Below are 18,997 nucleotides of genomic sequence, written 5' to 3'. Positions count from 1 at the left end.
GCATACACTTGTAATCCCAGCACTCGGGAGTCTGGGGCAGAAAGATCACGGTTTCAAAGTCAACCTCAGACACAAGTTCCAGATCAGTCAGAGCAACATAGTAAGACCATGTCTCAAGACAAAAACAAATTTAAAAAAATAAGACAGGTGAATACATTCCTTGACTAAAACGCAAATCAACTGTTATACTTAGGATCAAAGCAAAACCCCTTGCACTGCTCTGTGAGACCAAACCTTTCCCAGATCCGGAATCCTCTCCTTTGGTACTTAGGGCCTCTCACATCCTCCCTGCCGCAGGATTTTTGCACTAACAGAGGAGTCCTCTCTCTAATTTTCTTATGTTCTTTATTGTCATTCTATTTTTCCTATAGCGTCAACCACCCTTCAAACCTGTGCTCCATGTCATGTATATACCAGTTTGATGCCCAACTCTCACTGGAATCTACGCTATATGAAAATGTTGCCTATGTGACAGATGATTTAATGCGGTTATGAGGAACTCTATTTTATATGTGAGGAAACTATTAAGCAATGTGTCTATTTCACACAGCTGCTAATGACGCAGGTGTTGTTCTTAATTCCTGCGGGTTAGACGACGGTTACGCAAGGAAAAGACACAGACACGCGGCGGTCCCACGTGGGTGCACTTTTAATGGAGGAGGGGCAACAAACAGGAAGGGGGTGCAGACACAGTAGGAAAGGCGGGAAGAGAAGGGATGAACGCGTGACGGTCCTTGCTTTTAACGGGGAATGCAAAGGCTTCTGGGAAACGTGTTCTGCGCTTGCGTGCGCTGGAGTCCAGAGGGATGCTGGGAGTTGTGGTCTCGCAAGGGAACAACAGCAGGCATACTTTTTTTTTACATTCTTATACTCAGTTATCTGGAGTTTTCTAAAATATTGTTTCCTGTGTGTTTGAAAATGTCAGACTTCTTTGCTTTCTCTCTCAAAGAGACCACAGGATCCATCTGATCACTTTCAAAGGGCATCAATTCAGTCGACTCTTGTCTTGCTAGCACTAGTGCTGGCTGAGTTTCCCTCACAGCCTTTGATGTGAACCTTTGTTAACAGAGGAGATAGGGCTTCCCTTGCAGGGCCACTGCCACCTTGCTGTAAGACCATGCCATCTCAGGGATGCCATTCTTTGTCCTCGGTGACTCTGACAACTCTACAGCGCTCTACTTGGGTAGTTAACTTATTTGGTTTACTGCAATTTTGTGGACGATTTTTTTGGTCCATTTTCTTGTGCTTTCTCCTTTGACCCCTTAAGCCCTAAAAGTGCTGATCCTATATGTCCTGATGAAGCTAATTAGGCCCAGACGCTTTCAATAGCGTCTCGGAGGCTGCCCAGGAGTGTCTTCATTCAAGTGGAGGAGTTCAGGCACTCACTGAAGGCCTTGTAAGTTAAATGAAGGATCTTCAGTAAAATGCAGCTTGGAAGTCTGACAGGTTTCTGAAATGACTTACAAAAGCAAGCAAACATCAGTTGGCAAACACTCTCCATCTTTCCATAGCTTGGAAATCACACAGCCTAAGAATGATCCTCTTTGGATTTAAGTGGAGCTGTGTAAATACAGTTTTCCAAGGCCAACAGCACTTTAGAGGTAAGTAAAGAAGCAAGAGTTCAGAATCTGTGGCTTTGTTACCCTGTTTTATCTGTGGCCTACATATGCAAGCACACACATGCAACATACACAAACACACAGGGAGGAACTGGCAGCAGGTATTCAAGAAGACACATGGACACCCACATTCTTAGGACACTATTTGCAAAAGTCACAATTTAGAGGGGCATGAAGTGTTCCCTAGTACAAAACACCACGCAGGACAGGAACATAGTAGAATATTACTCAGTCTTTAAGAGTGAGGTAAATCTCAGCTCAACTCTTCCAATCCACGTCGTGAAAGGGAGAACTGACTCCTGCAGATTGTCTTTGGTCCACACACACAAAGCTACTGAGTAAGGATGAGACAGCAAAATCTAGGTAGACACCCCTCCAGCTAGAGGGAGGGCTTGGCTGTTTCTCATTGGCTGGAGGTACCCCGCATATCATACAATGTCACTTAACCTATATAAGCTGACACAGTAATAAACTGAGTTCCTGCTTTGACTTGACTCCCTATTGTGTCTGATTGCCCCACGTTGTGGGGCTGCAAAACAGGCAGACAGTGTACTCACCTTTCCCTGGGGAATAAGGCTAAGGAGGCTTGGCAAGTGTGATCTGGCATGGTATGCTGGGGTGTGGTCAAAGATGGTGCTTGGCATCTGTCCTGCTGATACTCAACATGAATACTCTTGTGTGGGGTGGTATGATGTGATGATTCTATTATGGGTTGTGTGATGCCGTGCTGTGACGTGGTGCGATGTTGTGGTGTTGTGGCATGGCACAGTGCAGTGGTGCCGTGTTGTGGTGTGATGCGGTATTACGCTGATGTAGTGTGGCATGTCGTGGCAGCGTGGTGTGGTGCTGTGCAGTGCTATGCTGTGGTACATTGTCACTCATGTGGAATCATGGTCCATCCTCTGCAGAGTATGCAGCTCCACTGGGACAATGACCAAATGGTACTGAGGTAGTTTGGGCTGTCAAGATGAGTGGCAATTTAGTGATGTTCTTGGGCATGTTGGCTTCATATTTTATAAGAAAGCAAATCTTTGTGCCAGCTTGCAGCTGTTCTATTGAGTAATTAGACATATGCTTTATGACCCAACAAAATGTACAAATCTCAGGCTGAAACGAAACCTCTCACCCAGCCCAGCCCACCCACCAGGCTATTGACTATAGGACAGAGAGAGACATCATATGAGCAGGCCATTTAGAACTATATTTTAAAGTTTCTTATATAAAATGAATCACAACTCATATTAATTCTGATAGGAGATGGGCGTGGTTTTAGAGAGTGTGAGTGACTGTGGCTGGCTACAAGGTGAATCAGCCTCAAACACCAATATTCCCCAGGAATGTCTGAGCAGAGCTAAACATTGCAATCAGTTCTGAACTTTACTACTTGGATTAATTTGCATGCTTTTATAATATGACGCTGCATCTTATACACTGTATCCATGAATCCAGGTATGTACCCATGTTTTCATCTTATTACCCTCTAACAGAGAATTCCTCCTTGATAAAATTGTTCTCTACCTACCCTTACTCATGTCCTATGAAGAGATTCACTAAAAAGCTCCTTTTGTTTTGTTTTGGTTGGTGTTGGCTACACTGCTCCAAGTGTATCGGAGGCAAGTCTTTGATTCATTGTCTTTGGAAGAGTGGATATTAGAAAAAAGACACTGATGTCAACCCAGAAAACTAGCTCAGAATGTCAGTGTAATTAATGTCCTAGAAGGCAGGCTGAAGGGTAGAATTTAGAACAAGAGGAAAAGAGACAGGGAGGGGAAAACTAAATGATAGTTTGACTGAAGTTCTTAGTTCTTCAGTACTGTTTATCTATCCAGGGCTCCCACTGCTATCAAAGTTCAGACAGAAGGAACCATATTCCCCTCACAGGTAGCAATAGTTGTCCTAGCATCCCTCAACCTTGAACTTTGCCTCTTTCACGGTCATTCTGCACCTGCTGATGATTTTTTGTTCTTAACCACATCCCTAGCCACCGCTGCCATTGCTGAAATCATGTCTGTTATAGCTTAGAAGAGTAATATTCCCTCAAAGGATCATGTGTTGGGGGCTTCTCCTCCAGCCAGTAATCTTCACTGGGACAACAACAAATGGTTATTGTGAAATTTTGGGTTGTCTATATGAAGTGTCCCTTTAGTGATATTTTTGTTGAGGTTCTGGAAACCTTAGATGGTTCTCCACTCCATCCTCTCTCCTCCCTGCTCAATCCCATGGAACCAAGCAATCATGGACTGGACCTTCTAAACTGTGAGCACAAATAAGTCTTTCTTCTCTTTACTGTGTTTATTTATGTCAAGTATCTGATCACAGAGGTGAAGTGCACAGTGTCTAAGAGGCAAATTTAAGAAAAAACATAGATATCCAGGATGCTGGGAGCAAGAGGTGGTGTGATGTTTGATTTCTCCGTTGCCTGTAGTCTTGGTACTAGGTGACCACACTTTATCCTGAGCCTTTCTCTGTAGGTAACTGGCATCACTCTTATGGTTGGACATCATGAGACCCTGCTCACTAAGGAAGAAAGCTGGAGAGAAAAAGCCACTTGCTTTGGTTTGGCTCCTTCTGGCTGTCCTACAGATATTGAACCAGATGGCTCTGCACCATAATTTATAGCTGGTATTTCTTAGTAACTTGTGGCTATAACAGAAAAGAAAGTATGTTCCTTGCAGCAAGGGCTAGTTAGTGCTCAAGTTAGTGCTAGTTAGACATCAAGATTGACTGAATTGTTGTCCACGTGTTTGTAGATACCTTTCTCATCACGGTTTCCCTACATATATTTGCTATGTTATGATACATTATTGTCATCCCCCACTCCCAGGAGACCTGTCTTGCTGCAGGTTGATGTGGGAGTGTCATATATCAATCTGTTGATTTCATTGGTTAAGCAATAAAGAAACTGCTTGGCCCTGTGGTTGGAGTAAACAGAACAGAACGCTGGGAGGAAGAGGAAGTGAGGTCAGACTCGACAGCTCTCCTCTCGGGAGCAGACGCCTGAGAGAGAAGCCATGCCCCGCTCCCGGCATGAAGCTCCGACCCAGGATGGACTAGGCTAGAATCTTCCCGGTAAGACCGGTTCTCACAGATTATTAGAGATGGGTTGATCGGAATGTGAGAATTAGCCTGTAAGGGCTAGAGCTAAAGGGCCAAGCAGTGTTTAAATGAATACAGTTTGTGTGTTGTTATTTCGGGGCATAAGCTAGCCGAGCAGGCAGCCGGGGTGCTGGGGACGCAGCCCCGCCACCCCTAATTACTACAGCAGGTGGCCTCCCTCTCTCTTTCCACACTCCCCCCACCCCTCACATGACAGAACACTTCTGTTCCGCCGACTGCTTGATTTCTGTGAAGGTGGCTTGTGCCTTTTCTTTAATGGCATCCAGGTCCATGTTCTGGAGGTTCTGCAGCTGCCCCAGGATAGAATCCTTCTCCTCTTCCTCATCTTGGTCTTCATCTACCATCTTTCGGAGATCTTCTGGCAAGTCCACATCATCCCCAGCCAATTGGATTTGTGTCTCATCCATTTCACTCTATGTAAAAAATATAAAAAAATAATACAGAGAAATAACCCTGAAACTGGCCAACTGGATAACTAGCTGAACAAACTGTAAATGCAGCATAAAAATAAAGGCCTGTCAGGAATGAGGCTTGGCTGTTGTGTTGTGGCCCTGAACCTGGAGGCAGCGACAGAGACTCCAGCTCCATGGTGGAAGGTCCTTCCCTCTGACTAGATCCTTCTATCCCCAAAGTTTTCCTGTTGGGAATATTATGTTCAGGTTGTTGCTTTTGTTTATGTTGCATTTGTTCAACTCTGTGAGCTCTTCTGCTTTGACTGTCTAGAACACCTGATGGTCTGAATGACCAACAGAGAGGAAGGAGAAAGGACAGGCGAGGCTAACAGGCAGAGGGAATATACAGAAAAAGAGATCTGGGAGGAAGGCTAAGGAGAAGTCCAGAGAAGGAGAAGGGCATCAGGGGCCAGACATCCAGCTACACAGCAATCCATGGAGTAAGAGTAAGATTCACAGAAGTAAGAGAACCGGAAAAGCTCAAAGGGAGAGGTAGATGGGATAATATAAGATAATCTAAGAAAAGTTGGCAAGAAATAAACCAAGCTAAGGTCGGGCATTCATAACTAAGAATAAGCCCCGTGTGTGTGATTTATTTGGGAGCTGGGTGGCAGGTCCCTCAAAAGAGCCAAAAAGAATAAAAAAAAAAAACATTATACTACTATTGCGTTTTCCATCTGTGCTCCCAGAGCAAACAGCACTGGCATAACCTAGGAGACTGTTAGAAATTCTGTGATCTTATTTATCCCAGACCTACTGGATTAGAAACCCTGGCAACAGAACCCATACATGGAAGTCCAGAAGTGCTCTAGCATTTCCCCCACCCTCTCTCTTTCTCTCTGACTCTATTTTTATTTTACGTGTGTGGGTTTTTGTCTCATGTATTTGGATCATGCACATGCGGTACCTGGGACTGCAGTTACAGATGTTTCTGAGCCATCACATGGCCTCCACAGACGCATTCATGCCATGGTGACCCTGGAAGCCAGAAGAGGGCATTGGATCCCCAGGAACCAAAGCTACAGACTGTTCTGAGTCACCATGCCAGGTGGGTGCTGGGAACTGAGCACAGGTGTTCTGGAAGAGCAACCGATGCTCTTAACCGTGAGCCACATCTCCAGCCCCAGAAGCCCTCTCTGTCTGCACACAGAAGCTGGCGGTCCATCCCAGCTCTTTCTCGGAGAAGCACTACAAATTCTGCACAGCCTGTCAGCCTCATGCCATGACTCGCGAGTCTTGCTGACCCTCACTCTAGGGGTGGCATTTGAGTTGGCAGTGACCGCCCATGACCTTTTATATTTTAGCGGCAACTCCTGCTTAACCATTGCTCCTTCCTTTCCTGCTGCTGTCCTGGGCCCCCCTCAGGGACACAGAATCAGGTGTGTTATAGGTGTGGTTCTGTGTTGGCACTCTGCGTGACTGGTTCTATTGCCAAGTAACCTGGATGCAGTAGGATTTTCCAGTGTGCTGACCCTAGGCTCCTGCCCTTTATGTTGCGGAGCTCTTAGTAATGAGAAAAAGCTAAGGAAAATCAAAGTTCCCTTGGGAAAGTTTCAGAGTAGCTTGTGTCCCAGATGACAGCTCTCAGCCAGTTTTCTATCACGTTGTAACATACGGTGAACTTTATCTCAGGACTACAGAAGGGAAGTAAAGGGTATTAAAATGGCGATGACAGAATAGGCCTGTGTTAGCGCCCACCCTGTAGGTTTTGTTCAGCCTTATATTTACTGTTAATGCTCACCAAGTCACTCATGGGGACATATGACTTTTAAACAGGTCACACTGATTTGAATCAAGACAGATTAGTATCCGCTGAGCTACCTAAGGAGATGAAAACGCCCCTCGCCTGGGTGCCCAGCAGAGATGATCAGAAACCAATTGTCGCAAGATCTGGGAGGAACATTAGGATAACACATGCACTATCCTCTATCTCTAAATGGGCTTGGCGGGACATGGTGGCTGAAGTCATCCTGCACCTCTGAAGGGAGCTTTGGGGATGTAGAGCCCAGCAACCTTTCCCTAGGGTCCCAGTTATCTGGATCCAAGTAGAGTGATGGCGAGTCTGGCTCCAGAATGAGCTTGGGAGGCAGGTGCTGGATGCTTTGGGGGAGATGATCCTCACGTAGGCCTTCTCTATAAACCTCCAACTCAGCCCAGTCCTGCACTTGGCAGGTGACTTAGCCCCTCCCACTGCTTAAGAGATTAATTAGTTCCTACTCAAAGCATTGTGAGAGTAATTAGTAAATCCCCAGGGGCTCCCAGCCAATTCTGCATTTCCATTTGTTTTTATTTACCTATTCACTTTCCTTGTAGATTATCCTCTGGGCATTTCTGCTGGAGTAGTGAGAAAAAGACTTCATTCAATTCTCTTTGAGTTCCTGCAAAACAGGAACATCACACCCCTAATCAAATGTAAATGATTTAAAAGACAATCCTGGGGGTCCTGGCCCTTCCCCTGTGATCAGGAGTAAAATCTCTGTACACGGCAGCAGGCAGCAGCAGCTTGGACTCTGGAAAGAATGCCTCTGGGCAGAGTGACCACTGTGGGCCTAGAGTTCAGGCACTGGAAGGCAGGGGGAACCATATGTGTGCCAGCCAGCCCGTGAAACACAGAACCAACACTCCTACAAAGGACAGGAATCTCACAGCTCCATCTGCTTGGATGACCTAGCACAAAGCATTCCTCTTAAGCATCCAAGAAAGTGTCTTCATGGCTTCCTCCCTCATCTGCTTGTCCAGGGAAGATGGAATGTTGGGATCCACCCTGCCTGACAAGGTGGAGGAGGGGTCTCCATCACCCAACTTCCACAAAAGTTGCTCCCACAATGGGACTCCCTCTGGCAGCAACAGCATCACGGAGCCCTTCCTAAAAGTGAATTCTGGGATCCTACCCAGAGCTGCTGATCCAAACACTTGGGGCAGACTAAATTTGAAGTAGCCCTGGTATTTCTGGTACTACTACTCAAGCCTGGGGCCTTCCACTTTACAGTTTTTGAAGGTGGATGCAGCTTGCTCGCCTTTCTTCTGAGTTAAGCAGAATCTGATATGGGGACACAGATCATACCTGTTATTTGTTCAGAGATCCTACAGCATCCTCATCACTATGATGGGTTCTGTCCTCAGGGCTATCTGCCAGGATGAGTTCTATCCTCAAAGCTACCCACTAATCCTTATACTCGCTTTGGGGGTCAAGTCATTTGCTGAAGACTCCAGTTGCCCGATGAGACTGCAAGCTACCCACTTACAGGGTGTGTGAGCTGCTCCACCATTCCCAACCTTTCAGAACTTTATTTCCTTCTATACAAACTGAAGTTCATATGGAATGGGATTGTTGGATGATCTCTGAGCTGTTCTTAGAGCTAGGGCTGGCTTAGTGGGTGTCATTTGTGAAATCTGTAGCCTCCAACTGTCTTCCTGCAAGGTGGCCTGCAGTATTCCGGAGGCTGAAGGGAAGCCAGAAGACCTGGGGTCAAGTCCCAAATCTGTCAATCATTCTGTTACCAGGGGAACCTTATTCTCTGTGTCTAAAGCTGAGTGGGAGGGTCACTCAGAGTATACCAATTAAGACTTGCCTTGAAAACTCCCTGCCCCAAGTTCCCAGCTCTGGAGAAAGGGTAGCTGTGGTTAGGAATACTTCAGAGGAAGGCGAGAAGCTGTGTTTAAGCTCCTGCTGAAAGGGTCCTTGGGAAAGAGAAGGCCTGAGGCAGACTAAAGCAAACAGGAGAGTGGGCAGGGTGGATGGAACAGACAAGGAAGCTTTGTTTCTACCTCCCCTAAGGAACAGCCTGCCCGCTGGGACCTTGTCTACTCAAGGATCATGACTGTTTTATCCAGACTTCCTACTGCCCAGTGACATACGTAGGCTGGGAGCCCACAAACATCCTGACACTGTTCACACTCCAGGAAAGGCAGGCATGCCCGTTACAACCCCCTTTACACAAGCACAAGCATAGATCAGAGCCAGGATTGCTGTGAGGCCTGGAAACAGCTCTGGGAGGGGACAGGATCTAGTCTAAAGGGGTTGACAAGAAAGTCAGTATACAACCAGAGGACACAGGGGCCATGCTTCATTCTTAGGGACTGACCCCTGACCTTTTGCCCAAGAATGAGCCTAACCCTCGATCTCCAATTTCCTTTTCTCTGGTTTTGCCCCTTTATTTCTGATCACACTTGAGATGAGGTAATGTCGCTGTACATGGTTCTGTCTTCATGAAGCCAAGTGTGACTAAGCCAATACCTGCTTGACGTGAGGGGGATCTGGTTCCACTTGAGACTCGTCTGCTTATTTTGGGTGTGTGATATATCAAACAGCTGGATGGTAGATGTTTCCTGATATATGCCATCATCACCTTCACTAATCATTTCTTGCCACAGGTCCTATAAGGCAGATGCTTGCAAAAGCGTCATTTCCTGTGGGTGTGATGGTTTATGCCTATAATTTCAGCACTTGGAGGGCTGAGTACAGAAGGATTGCCAACAATTCAAGACCAACCTGAGATACCCAACAAGACCAGCAACACAGGCCATCATTTTCCTTGTTAGGGATGTCTTTTCGGGACTGTTAATCCAGCAGAGTGGCCCAGCAGGGCAGTATGGTCTGTAGGGTTAAGTCAGTTTAGGTTCTCACCATCCGTGTACAGACTGTAATTCTTTTTTTTTTAATTTATCTATTTATTAAAGATTTCTGTCTCTTCCCCGCCACCGCCTCCCATTTCTCTCCCCCTTCCCCAATTAAGTCCCCCCCCAGCCCGAAAAGCAATCAGGGTTCCCTGTCCTGTGGGAAGTCCAAGGAACCCCCACTACCAGACTGTAATTTTGAGGAGTTGCTTTGCCTCTCTGAGTTGGTATTTTATCTGACACCGATAGGTGTTTGAAGGCTTCAGTGAGAAAGCTGCTGTGAATAAGAAAATCCTGCCTCTTTGTGTCTCAGGATGTCATGTCCCTCTGGATATCCAGTCCACTGCTGCTCAGGGGGCTGGGGAGGAGGAGCAAAGGGAACCAGGGCAGGCAGAGGGGGGGGGAGGGAGAGGAGGGAGGCAAGAGGAGGGGACTTCACAAGGCCTCCCTAAGACTGCTATAGAAGCCTTGAGCCATCTTTATTATTATAATTTGTTAAAACGAAGCAGACTTCAAATTAAATTCTAGTGGAGATTTCAACAGGACACATTTAAAGACCACCCTGTTGAGAGACTTGCATAATGAGCCACGCCCTTCATGGGGCAGACAAACACCAGGTGTAACTAAGTCTCCCAGCTCAGCAGGGGGACAGCATGCTCTCCAGTGACTGACCCAGATTGACAATTCTGTTAATAGGATTGGGGCACACTGTGGAACTCTTTTCTCTTATTAATTTGCCCTGACTCACACATACAATCTGAGTCAACTGGGGACAGGGTTCACTTACTTTTAGAAAGACTCTTGTAACTTTATGTAAAACATGTGGCTTACTGAATTAGAAAAATATGACATTTTAATTATAAGATCAAGTAGCCCTTTGTTGTGTACAACACTGTGGTGCCCAATCCAGTCCTATTCTTTGCATGAAAATGTATTTATATACTTCTTATGGCAGGTTCTTTCTGATGTTTCTAATATATTGTTCTTTGGGTATGGGGTATTATTTTCTTTTCTTTTTCTGTTAGCCCAATCACAATCATTCAGTCAGTAGTAGTATATTCTCTCACTCTCTCTTTCTCGTTCTCTCTGCATATTAAAGGGTCACAGCATTAGGAAATTTGAGAACCACCGAGTTAAAGGAAGATGGAGCCTGCAGGCAGGAACCAAGCCAGGGAAGGCATGTTCAGGTGAAAAGTGCTGCCTGCCTGTTTTAGATGGGATGGAGGCATTTCTCCCAGGGAGTCCATAGAGAAAGAGACACTGAAGGTGCCAGCAAGGGATAACTAAGTGGTACAGGGGATCCCACCTAACACGAGCATGGATGACATACGCCATCGTAAATGCTCCAGTGGTCTCTAGCCAAAAACTAGAGGAACCCAACACAGGCGGTGTGTGCAACGATGAGCATCATGACAACTGGTATAGATGTACATATGCATCAAGAACTGCAACATGCATCCCTTCGAGAGCTGCAACGTGGTTATCGCATTTATTATTTCTCTAACCACTGCAATTAACAATGGCCATCCAAAAGCCTATGCCGCTCCAGTTTTAAGAATCACTATTGTTTTTCCCAGCCAGTAACAGAGTAAAACCCTCTTTCCTAAGAAACGCCAGGCAAGTAACCTCTTTAGAAAGCACGGTTCTAAGTCCTAAACGCGACACAGCTGCCCTCATTAAACCTGACAGCTCCCGGGAAGGCATTTTTCTCAGATTTGTTCCTTGTTTGGTTTTGGTCAAGGGAACAAGTCTAAACTGACTCCTGCAGTTATGTAACTGCAGTGTTGGTGACCCTAGGGTATTGTGAGTGGAGAGCCTGGGACGTGTCGAATGCGTCCAGTTCCATAGGGACTGCTAACACTCGGCTCTGCCTGGTGACCTTGCGTAGATGTCATCAGATGACGCAGGGCTGCACGCCCTACAAATGTTGTGTGGGAGGGGTGGCTGCTAGGAGTTCATGAGAGTCCAGCCGTCCTCTTCCAGGGGCCAATTTCCTTGTTAGCCCACCCGCTCTAAACTGTGGAGGAGACAGTTTAGAGAGCGCATGAGGAGATGGGGGCATGGAAGAGCACCGAATGAAGAATGATTGTCCCAGTAGGCTTTGCAATCTCTCATAAACATCTCCATTTACGTGTCCTTCAGGATTGTGTATTGAGTGTGCATGCATGGTATGGCACGTGCTTCCCTGGAAGTAAAAAATAAATATATAAAAAAGTAAAAAGCTCTCAGGTGCGGGTGCCAAGAAGCTGAAGCCAGTTGGCCATCCTGGAACCCAGATCTATTCTAGGAAGAGAATAGTGATTGTTGGGGGCTGTCCATGATGGCGTGTTCTTCAGATGGTCTTGCATAGGAAGCATGCAGTGACGAGGTTCCTAGGGGCCTTGGGAGCTCCCTATCAGACAGCCTATCAGACATTGGAGGGCAAGTGACAAGGGAGTGACACTTATTGGCAGTCCGGGGTCTCTGGCTTTTAAGTGCAGTGTCTACACATCTCCAGCTCAGATGCTAACTGGTATTCTGAGAATGCACCAAAGGTGCCAGTGAAAAGGGCCTTGAGGCACAGTCCAAGGAAAACCACAAGGATTTGCCTGTAGAGTGTCAAGCCCAGCAAGGTGGCCACTGGGGCAACTTGACTGGAGACGATGTTGGAACAAAAGGGTAGCCTTTGTAGCGCCCCTACCTTATTCCCCCATTTTCTCTTGCAGTTGATTATTCCAGTCTGTCAGTTCACCCCCAATTAATGTCACTGCAGAATCTTACCATCCTAGCTGTTAAAACGGAGAGAGTTGTTGCTAGGACTCTTCCCCAGTAGGCCACAGGAGGATTTAAAATGCACGCTCTCATCCTCGACAGCCAAGAGATGCACGTCCAGAAGGGAAACTGCCATCCAGACAATTATTTTGCAGAGTCCTAATGCTGCTACCACCCAGGTCAGGGCTCTGCTTATAAAACAGGGAGAGCCCTTCAGATGACTACCACTAGGGGGCACCTGGCATGGGGATCGTCTATGCAACCACACTCTGGGGTGAGCTCCGTGGTCAAGCCTGTAGGTGGCGCTATCCAGAGCTGCCATACTTGGAGAGAGCAAGCCATTGTTCCAGTGCTGATCTCGGCCTGTCTGTCTCCAGGGCTGCATTTGACCCTCTCGGGCTCTTGTAACTTTTGCTCCCTGAACCTCATCAGTGAGTGGGAAAGGGAACATGTAACTCAGGAGGCAGAGGAGGCCCGCCAAGAGTGTGGCTAAATGGCATACCCAAGGTGCCACGCGTTGAGGTTGGGGAAGTCGGTTACATCTGGTGCTACATAGACTAAGTGGAATATGACCTGATTGATTTTTTTTAGTATTTATTTATTTATTATGTATACAATATTCTGTGTGTATGCCTGAAGGCCAGAAGAGGGTGCTAGACCTCTTTACAGATGGTTGTGAGCCACCATGTGATTGCTTGGAATTGAACTCAGGACCTTTGGAAGAGCAGGCAATGCTCTTAACCACTGAGCCATCTCTCCAGGCCTGATTTTTTTTTTTTTTAAATTGCAGTTTTAAGTCCTGTTTTCACAGAGAGCCATGCTGGATCCCAATTCTACATACTTTACAAAAAGCAGTCAATCCTATCTATCACAAGCAGCGATTTCAGTGTTTCTCACACCATTGGGAATTTCTTAAAACACGGTATAGAATCAATTCTACAAAACAGAACCATAATCTAAAAACACCACAGGGAGCTGAAGGCAGCTTGCCAGTGAGCAGTGGGTGAACTTGAGTGAAATTCTCATCTGTGTATAGGCAGCCAGGAAGGCTTTTGCAAACCATCAGAACTTCTGAAGGCAGAGGAACCTCTGGTGCTCATGGGAGTGGAACTCAGTGACTTGTCCCCAAAAGAGTCAGGTAGTAGGGCGGTGCAGGTTACCTGAATGTTTTAGTGCTGTTTTAAGACAGAGTTCAAAAATTGCCCTCAATTGTTTAGGGACTGGAAGAACAGACGCCAATACCATTAGGTACAGGGACCTGAGTTCAAATCCTTTCGTGTTTCATTCTTGCTTGTGGTCAGGAAGCCTGGGGCGCAACCTGTTTTGTAACTCACTAGGCATACTCAGACTTGGTTTTCCTGAGCTCCCTTAACTCTTCCAAACTATGAAAGTATTTTTTCCTTGGGTGTTTAGGGAGGTGACAGCATGCAGTTAGATGACCTTCCAGGTCTCCTTTTCAGGACTCATGAAAACCAACAGGAGCTCACTGGGAGAAATGGCTCAATAGCTAAAGCACTTGCCACACGAGTGTGAGAACGTGAGTTCAGATCCCCAGAGCCCATGGAAAGCTGGATGCAGGTGTATATGCTGGGAGGTGGACACAGGACACTTTCTGCATGCTCACAAGCTAGCTAGCCTGGCATCTGTGGAGATAAGTGAGACACTGTCTCAAACAAGAGGAGGTGACAAGCAGCAAGCGAGGTTATCTCCAGACCTCCACACAGACCCGCGGCACATATGCATACGCCTTTCCCGAGAGCCCCACTGATGATGACAGAATGACTGTCAAAAATGAAGCTTCCAAAAGTCCAACCTTTGTGGAAGATACATGCCTGGGTTAGTGTGTGAGTGAGTGTGTATGCGCATGTGTGTGTGTGTGTGTGTGTGTGTGTGTGTGTGTGTGTATGCATGTGGTGTTTGAGTTGTGTTTTTCTGCTCCATTCCAAACAATGTTTGTACTGTTTTAATCCAACAGCCCCAAGGAAGATTGCTGGGGGTTTCTTTTGAGTATTGTACTTCACACACAGCCTGCCTACACAGAACAGGTCACACGCAGCCCCTGCCAGCCCCAAGATCTCAGGAAATCCACCAGATGATGAGAGAGGAAGGGCAGGGGTTTAACAGTTCCCTCCTTTCTAAATGGAAGCACGGTGGAGGAAAGTAAAGCTGAATGAGGCAGGGGCACTCATCCTGATTCACTAGATGTCTGGGAAAACGAATTTCAATTTCATTGGCATTTTCTTCTCTTGCTGGGAGCACAGCTTTGTTCTGTGGGCATCTTGGGGATCTGCCATGGGATGGACTCTAACCTGCTGGCCTGAGCAGCTTTGACCTTGCCTTGGCAGTGGGCTTTGCTTTGACTAGTGCTCATGCTTTCTCTGGAACTAGCTTTTCCGGAGACCTCTAGGGAACCCATTGAAGGAAAGATTCTTTTTGTACTTTTTGACTCATGCAGACGTGGTCGTGGCTCATCTTTGGATGCACTTAGGAGGACTTTTATGTTGGTTGTTCTGCCCCTATGGCAGTCTGTAATAAACAATGCACTTTCAGAATGCAATCTTGTATACTCCCTGCATGGGGTGAAGGCAGGGCAGTTAACAGAATTGGGTAGTGCCTCAGGAAGTACTAAGGCTGGGTGGGAACACAAGAGATGGGTGGGACTAGCCAAGCGCTGGACCCTCTGCCACTAGAAAACAAATCCTGGATTGACATATCTGAGCCAAGTGCCATAGCATGTCAATTCATCCTCTCTCCACTAGCCAGGGACACACTGGAGCACAGGGACTGCTCAAAAGGTTTGAGATAGAGCAGATGATGCCAAGTGAGAGTCCCCACTACTCTATCATCTTCCAAAGTGAGAGACTGTTGTCCTTTTTCAAGAGAGGCAGGAAGCTAAGGGGTAAGACCCTGACTGAGGGTAGGAAGACTTTTCTCTGCCTTGTGCCTGTATCTTCTGCTATAAGATAGGGGTAATGAATTGATAGATGTGAGATACACTGCCCAACACCTAGAAGAACTTAACAAATGTCAGCTATGCCATTGTCCTCATTGCGTACGGATGTATAAGCGTTCTATAATAACAAGGAGACCCTGTCTCAAATAAGGACCAGTCCCAAAGCTGTCTTCTGACCACATTTGAGCCATCTCATGTGCATGCCCATATTCATACACAGATGCACACACATGAGTCTCACACACACATACACGATCCTCATTTATCAGCAGTCCTGCTTTTTGAGTCAAACAGGAAATTTATAGAAATTAGGCCATTTACATGAACTCCTAGTTCAATGCTCTTTTTACAATAGCACGTATGTAAATCAGGACATACACTTAATCATCGATGTGATCTTGCTGATAATCAAACATTCTCCATTTTTTATTTAGGCACAATGAGACCCTTTCTTACCTTTGGGAGCCTGTATTTGTCCCTGAGGTGGACTCGGAGGCATGCCCTCTCTGCCTTTTTCTGAGTAAATGCAGCATCCCTCTCCATCCTAAGAAACAGGTAAAGAATAGGAGACAGGGTCATAGGAGATAGAGAGCCCCATACCTTCCAGCTGCTACTCAGGGAGCAAGACCTTGGGTCATACTTGATTGCCACTGACCACTGACATTTGGAAAAATGTAGACTTCCCCCTCCAAGTCCCCAGTATCTGATTCTCTCTTGCTATCATCACGACACTCCAGCACTCCAGACCTCTAGGTCCCCAAGTAACCAGGGCCTGGGACTGTCTTCATGAAGCAGGCAAAGAGCATCAGAAGGATGGCTGTAGATAGGCCGCATGGTCCTGGACCCTAAGCCTCAGCATCCCTCCCCCAGGGACAGCAGATTCCTCACGTGCTCCTCCTCTGCTGCCTCAGAATGGGGAGGCTGCGTTTCTAATAAACCTCTCCCTGGGCACTTAGAGAAGCAAAACAAACAAACAAAAAAACAAACAAACAAAAATCATCAACCAATCAACCAAACAACAACAAAGCAAGGTGTCCTATTCTGGGACTGAGACGTTCTTTGGAGGTGCCTGTGCTGTTTGGAGACATGACGCCAGGTTGTTTCCCATCATTGTCACTGATGCCAGGGCCCGGTGACAGTGTTCAGGCAGTGTTAGCTTCCCTAGTAGGAAGCGCTATCTACAAATGAAGCAGCCTTGATTCGCATCACGCCAGTCTGGGCACCTGCTCAATGGACGACCTAATTCAGAGGTTCTCATCCTGTGGGTCCCGACAGTACGGTACTACTCCTGTATTGCGGCGCCTGCACTACAGGACCATTCCTGAGCTGGGCAAGAGGCTGAAGATTTAAACACACAAAGACACACAGACAGAGGCACGAGTCATCCTTGAAACAGGAATGTCCCAAGGATATGCTCCCTTTATTGTATCCAGGGGCAGCTTATATAGGGATCCTTAACTGATAGCCATGCCCCAGCCAAACCCACCAGAAACCACTCTCCTGCCATCAGGAACTCCTGAGAGTCTCGTGCTCAGAGCAGCTGCAAGCATAACATGTTGTTTACAAGAAATTCAGGATCTGGGGTTTCACAGCTCCCAACAGTGTTACGTATCAGACATCCTGCATATCAGACATTTACATTTTGATTCATAACAGTAGCAGCATTACAGTTATGAAGTAGCAATGAAAATACTTTTATGGGTGGGGATCACCATGAGGAACTGTATTAAAGGATCACAGCATTAGGAAGGTTGAGAACCACTGACCTAATTGGACCCACGATTAGGCCAATTTGAAATGGATTTCCTGGGTCATGATGACCTATATAAAAGCATAAAGCTTTGGGAAATGCGTGTAAAGCTCACACGAATTGCTTCCTTCCATGGTTACCCCGAGAAGTGCATGATTAATGCTGAATTTGCCCAAAGGCACGGTCAACTGGCTGTATTGAAATGGACCACGTTGGACAAAAGAAGTTTCTTTGGGAAGCTGGGATTGAGACTGAGAAAGACTGAGACTTGAATCATGGTTTGGAGAATAACAAGGGAACTTGAAAGCAATTGGCTGGCCCTTTCCACTGCCCTGTGCTCTTAGTCTTCAAGTAAGGAGACAGAAAAGCAGCACCATGGGAACAGGACAATGGCAGGGGATGGAAAGAGTGCTTGTGGCCCCAGTCAGCAGCCATTTGGGTCTCCCTGTGTGCCAAAGGCAGGCCTGGTAAGTGTTCTGCTTATAAACTCTGTGGGGCATCTTTGCACAAAGCACTATTTGCAGGAAAATAAATCCTGTTTTCATTTTTATAGGTGAAGATTGCCTTTTTTTTTTTAACTTGAAGATGTGAAGTAATTCCAAGCATTACACAAAAGGCTGACTTTGAAGACAAGCTACATCTGAAGCAAACACTCAGACTAAATGTGCCTGGGACTCAAGTGGTCTTGCCTCAATTCTACCTCCAGAACGTTCTGGAATAGTCTTGCGACAACATTCTGTTCAACCTTCTAAGTTTTAGAGAATTAGGAAACAGTGATTTATCCCCGGGGTTAATGCCCCGCCATGTGGGTAAGAAGCAGATCCTTCCCACTCAACATTTTATTAGGAGAACTTTCAGACAGACAGGAAACCTGAAAGAACCTTAGATTGGAAGCCACATTTCGATGACCTCGCTTCTCCATTTCGAATCCCATGTTTTGAAACACATACCTACCGTTCTATCCATTTCTTCTTTTTACTTTTTGATATATTTACAGATGCAAATATCAGAACACCTCACCAGAACACTTCAGCATGCATATTATTATCCTGAGTTACGTGCTTTTATTTTGAAGAAAATACTGCATGCAACTTAGTTTCCCAAACTTTCAAGTGTACCATTTAGTGATGCCCCCAAATGCCCACACCTGTGCAACCCAAGGCCTTTAATCCGAAAGATTAAAAAGCCACACTCACTGTTTTTTTTTTTTTTACTTGACCAATTAAATCAAGGCCAATTACAAACGTGCCTAAACCAGGAAGTGCTAAGCTGCGTTAAGCGTGGTGAACAGACTCACTTAGCGTTGCTCACGCCCATCTCTATCAGTAGCGTGCAGAGGCAGCCAAGCTGCAGGGGTCTCCTTAAGCAGAACCAATTGTTCTGCGGGCTAGAGGTTAAGGTCAAAGGGAAAGCATCCTTGGAAGCCAAGAGCCACCAGCCTGGGCCCGGGTGGAGCTGTTCTACAGGGGATGGATGTCCCGGTACTCACTTCTCTTCAATCATCTGCTTCTGGTACTCCTCATACTCCTCTCTAGTCATCCCTTGAGCTGCTGCGGGGTCCGAGGTCCCTCCTTCTTCTTTCTTTTCTTCAGACCCACCTCCAAATCCTAAATTCTTTACCTGGTTACTTATCATGCTTTTCACAAAGAAAGCCATGGTGTCTCTGCCCGAGAGAACTGAAACCCAGTCAAAGCCTGACAGTAAACAAACCAGACCAAAGCAAACCCTCCAAATGTTC

The 18,997-nt window shown here is 46.4% G+C and overlaps 1 protein-coding gene across 1 annotated transcript; it reads right to left on the bottom strand.

Moving 5' to 3' along the window:
• Positions 1-4,921: 4,921 nt before the first annotated feature.
• On the bottom strand, positions 4,922-18,997 carry Cplx4 (complexin 4). The gene is made up of 3 exons (XM_041639104.1): positions 18,749-18,997; positions 15,966-16,053; positions 4,922-5,149 (listed from the first exon to the last, which is right to left on the bottom strand). The coding sequence occupies exons 1-3, from the start codon at positions 18,913-18,915 to the stop codon at positions 4,922-4,924; spliced, it is 483 nt and encodes a 160-aa protein (XP_041495038.1). The 5' UTR covers positions 18,916-18,997.

This window comes from Microtus oregoni, unplaced genomic scaffold (genome assembly GCF_018167655.1).
Source record: "Microtus oregoni isolate MIOR12 unplaced genomic scaffold, Mior012 000057F_ref0000458, whole genome shotgun sequence".
In the NCBI taxonomy this organism is placed as follows: domain Eukaryota; kingdom Metazoa; phylum Chordata; class Mammalia; order Rodentia; family Cricetidae; genus Microtus; species Microtus oregoni.
This window is presented reverse-complemented; position numbering and strand designations above follow the sequence as displayed.

Bases quoted from the DNA above. Each gene is read 5' to 3' on its own strand.
- Cplx4 (XM_041639104.1), bottom strand. From the start codon at position 18,915: ATGGCTTTCTTTGTGAAAAGCATGATAAGTAACCAGGTAAAGAATTTA. The intron at 16,054-18,748 runs GTGAGTACCGGG...CCTGTTTCTTAG, and splicing joins AAGCAGATGATTGAAGAGAA to GATGGAGAGGGATGCTGCAT. The intron at 5,150-15,965 runs GTAAGAAAGGGT...TTTTTTACATAG, and splicing joins ACAAATACAGGCTCCCAAAG to AGTGAAATGGATGAGACACA.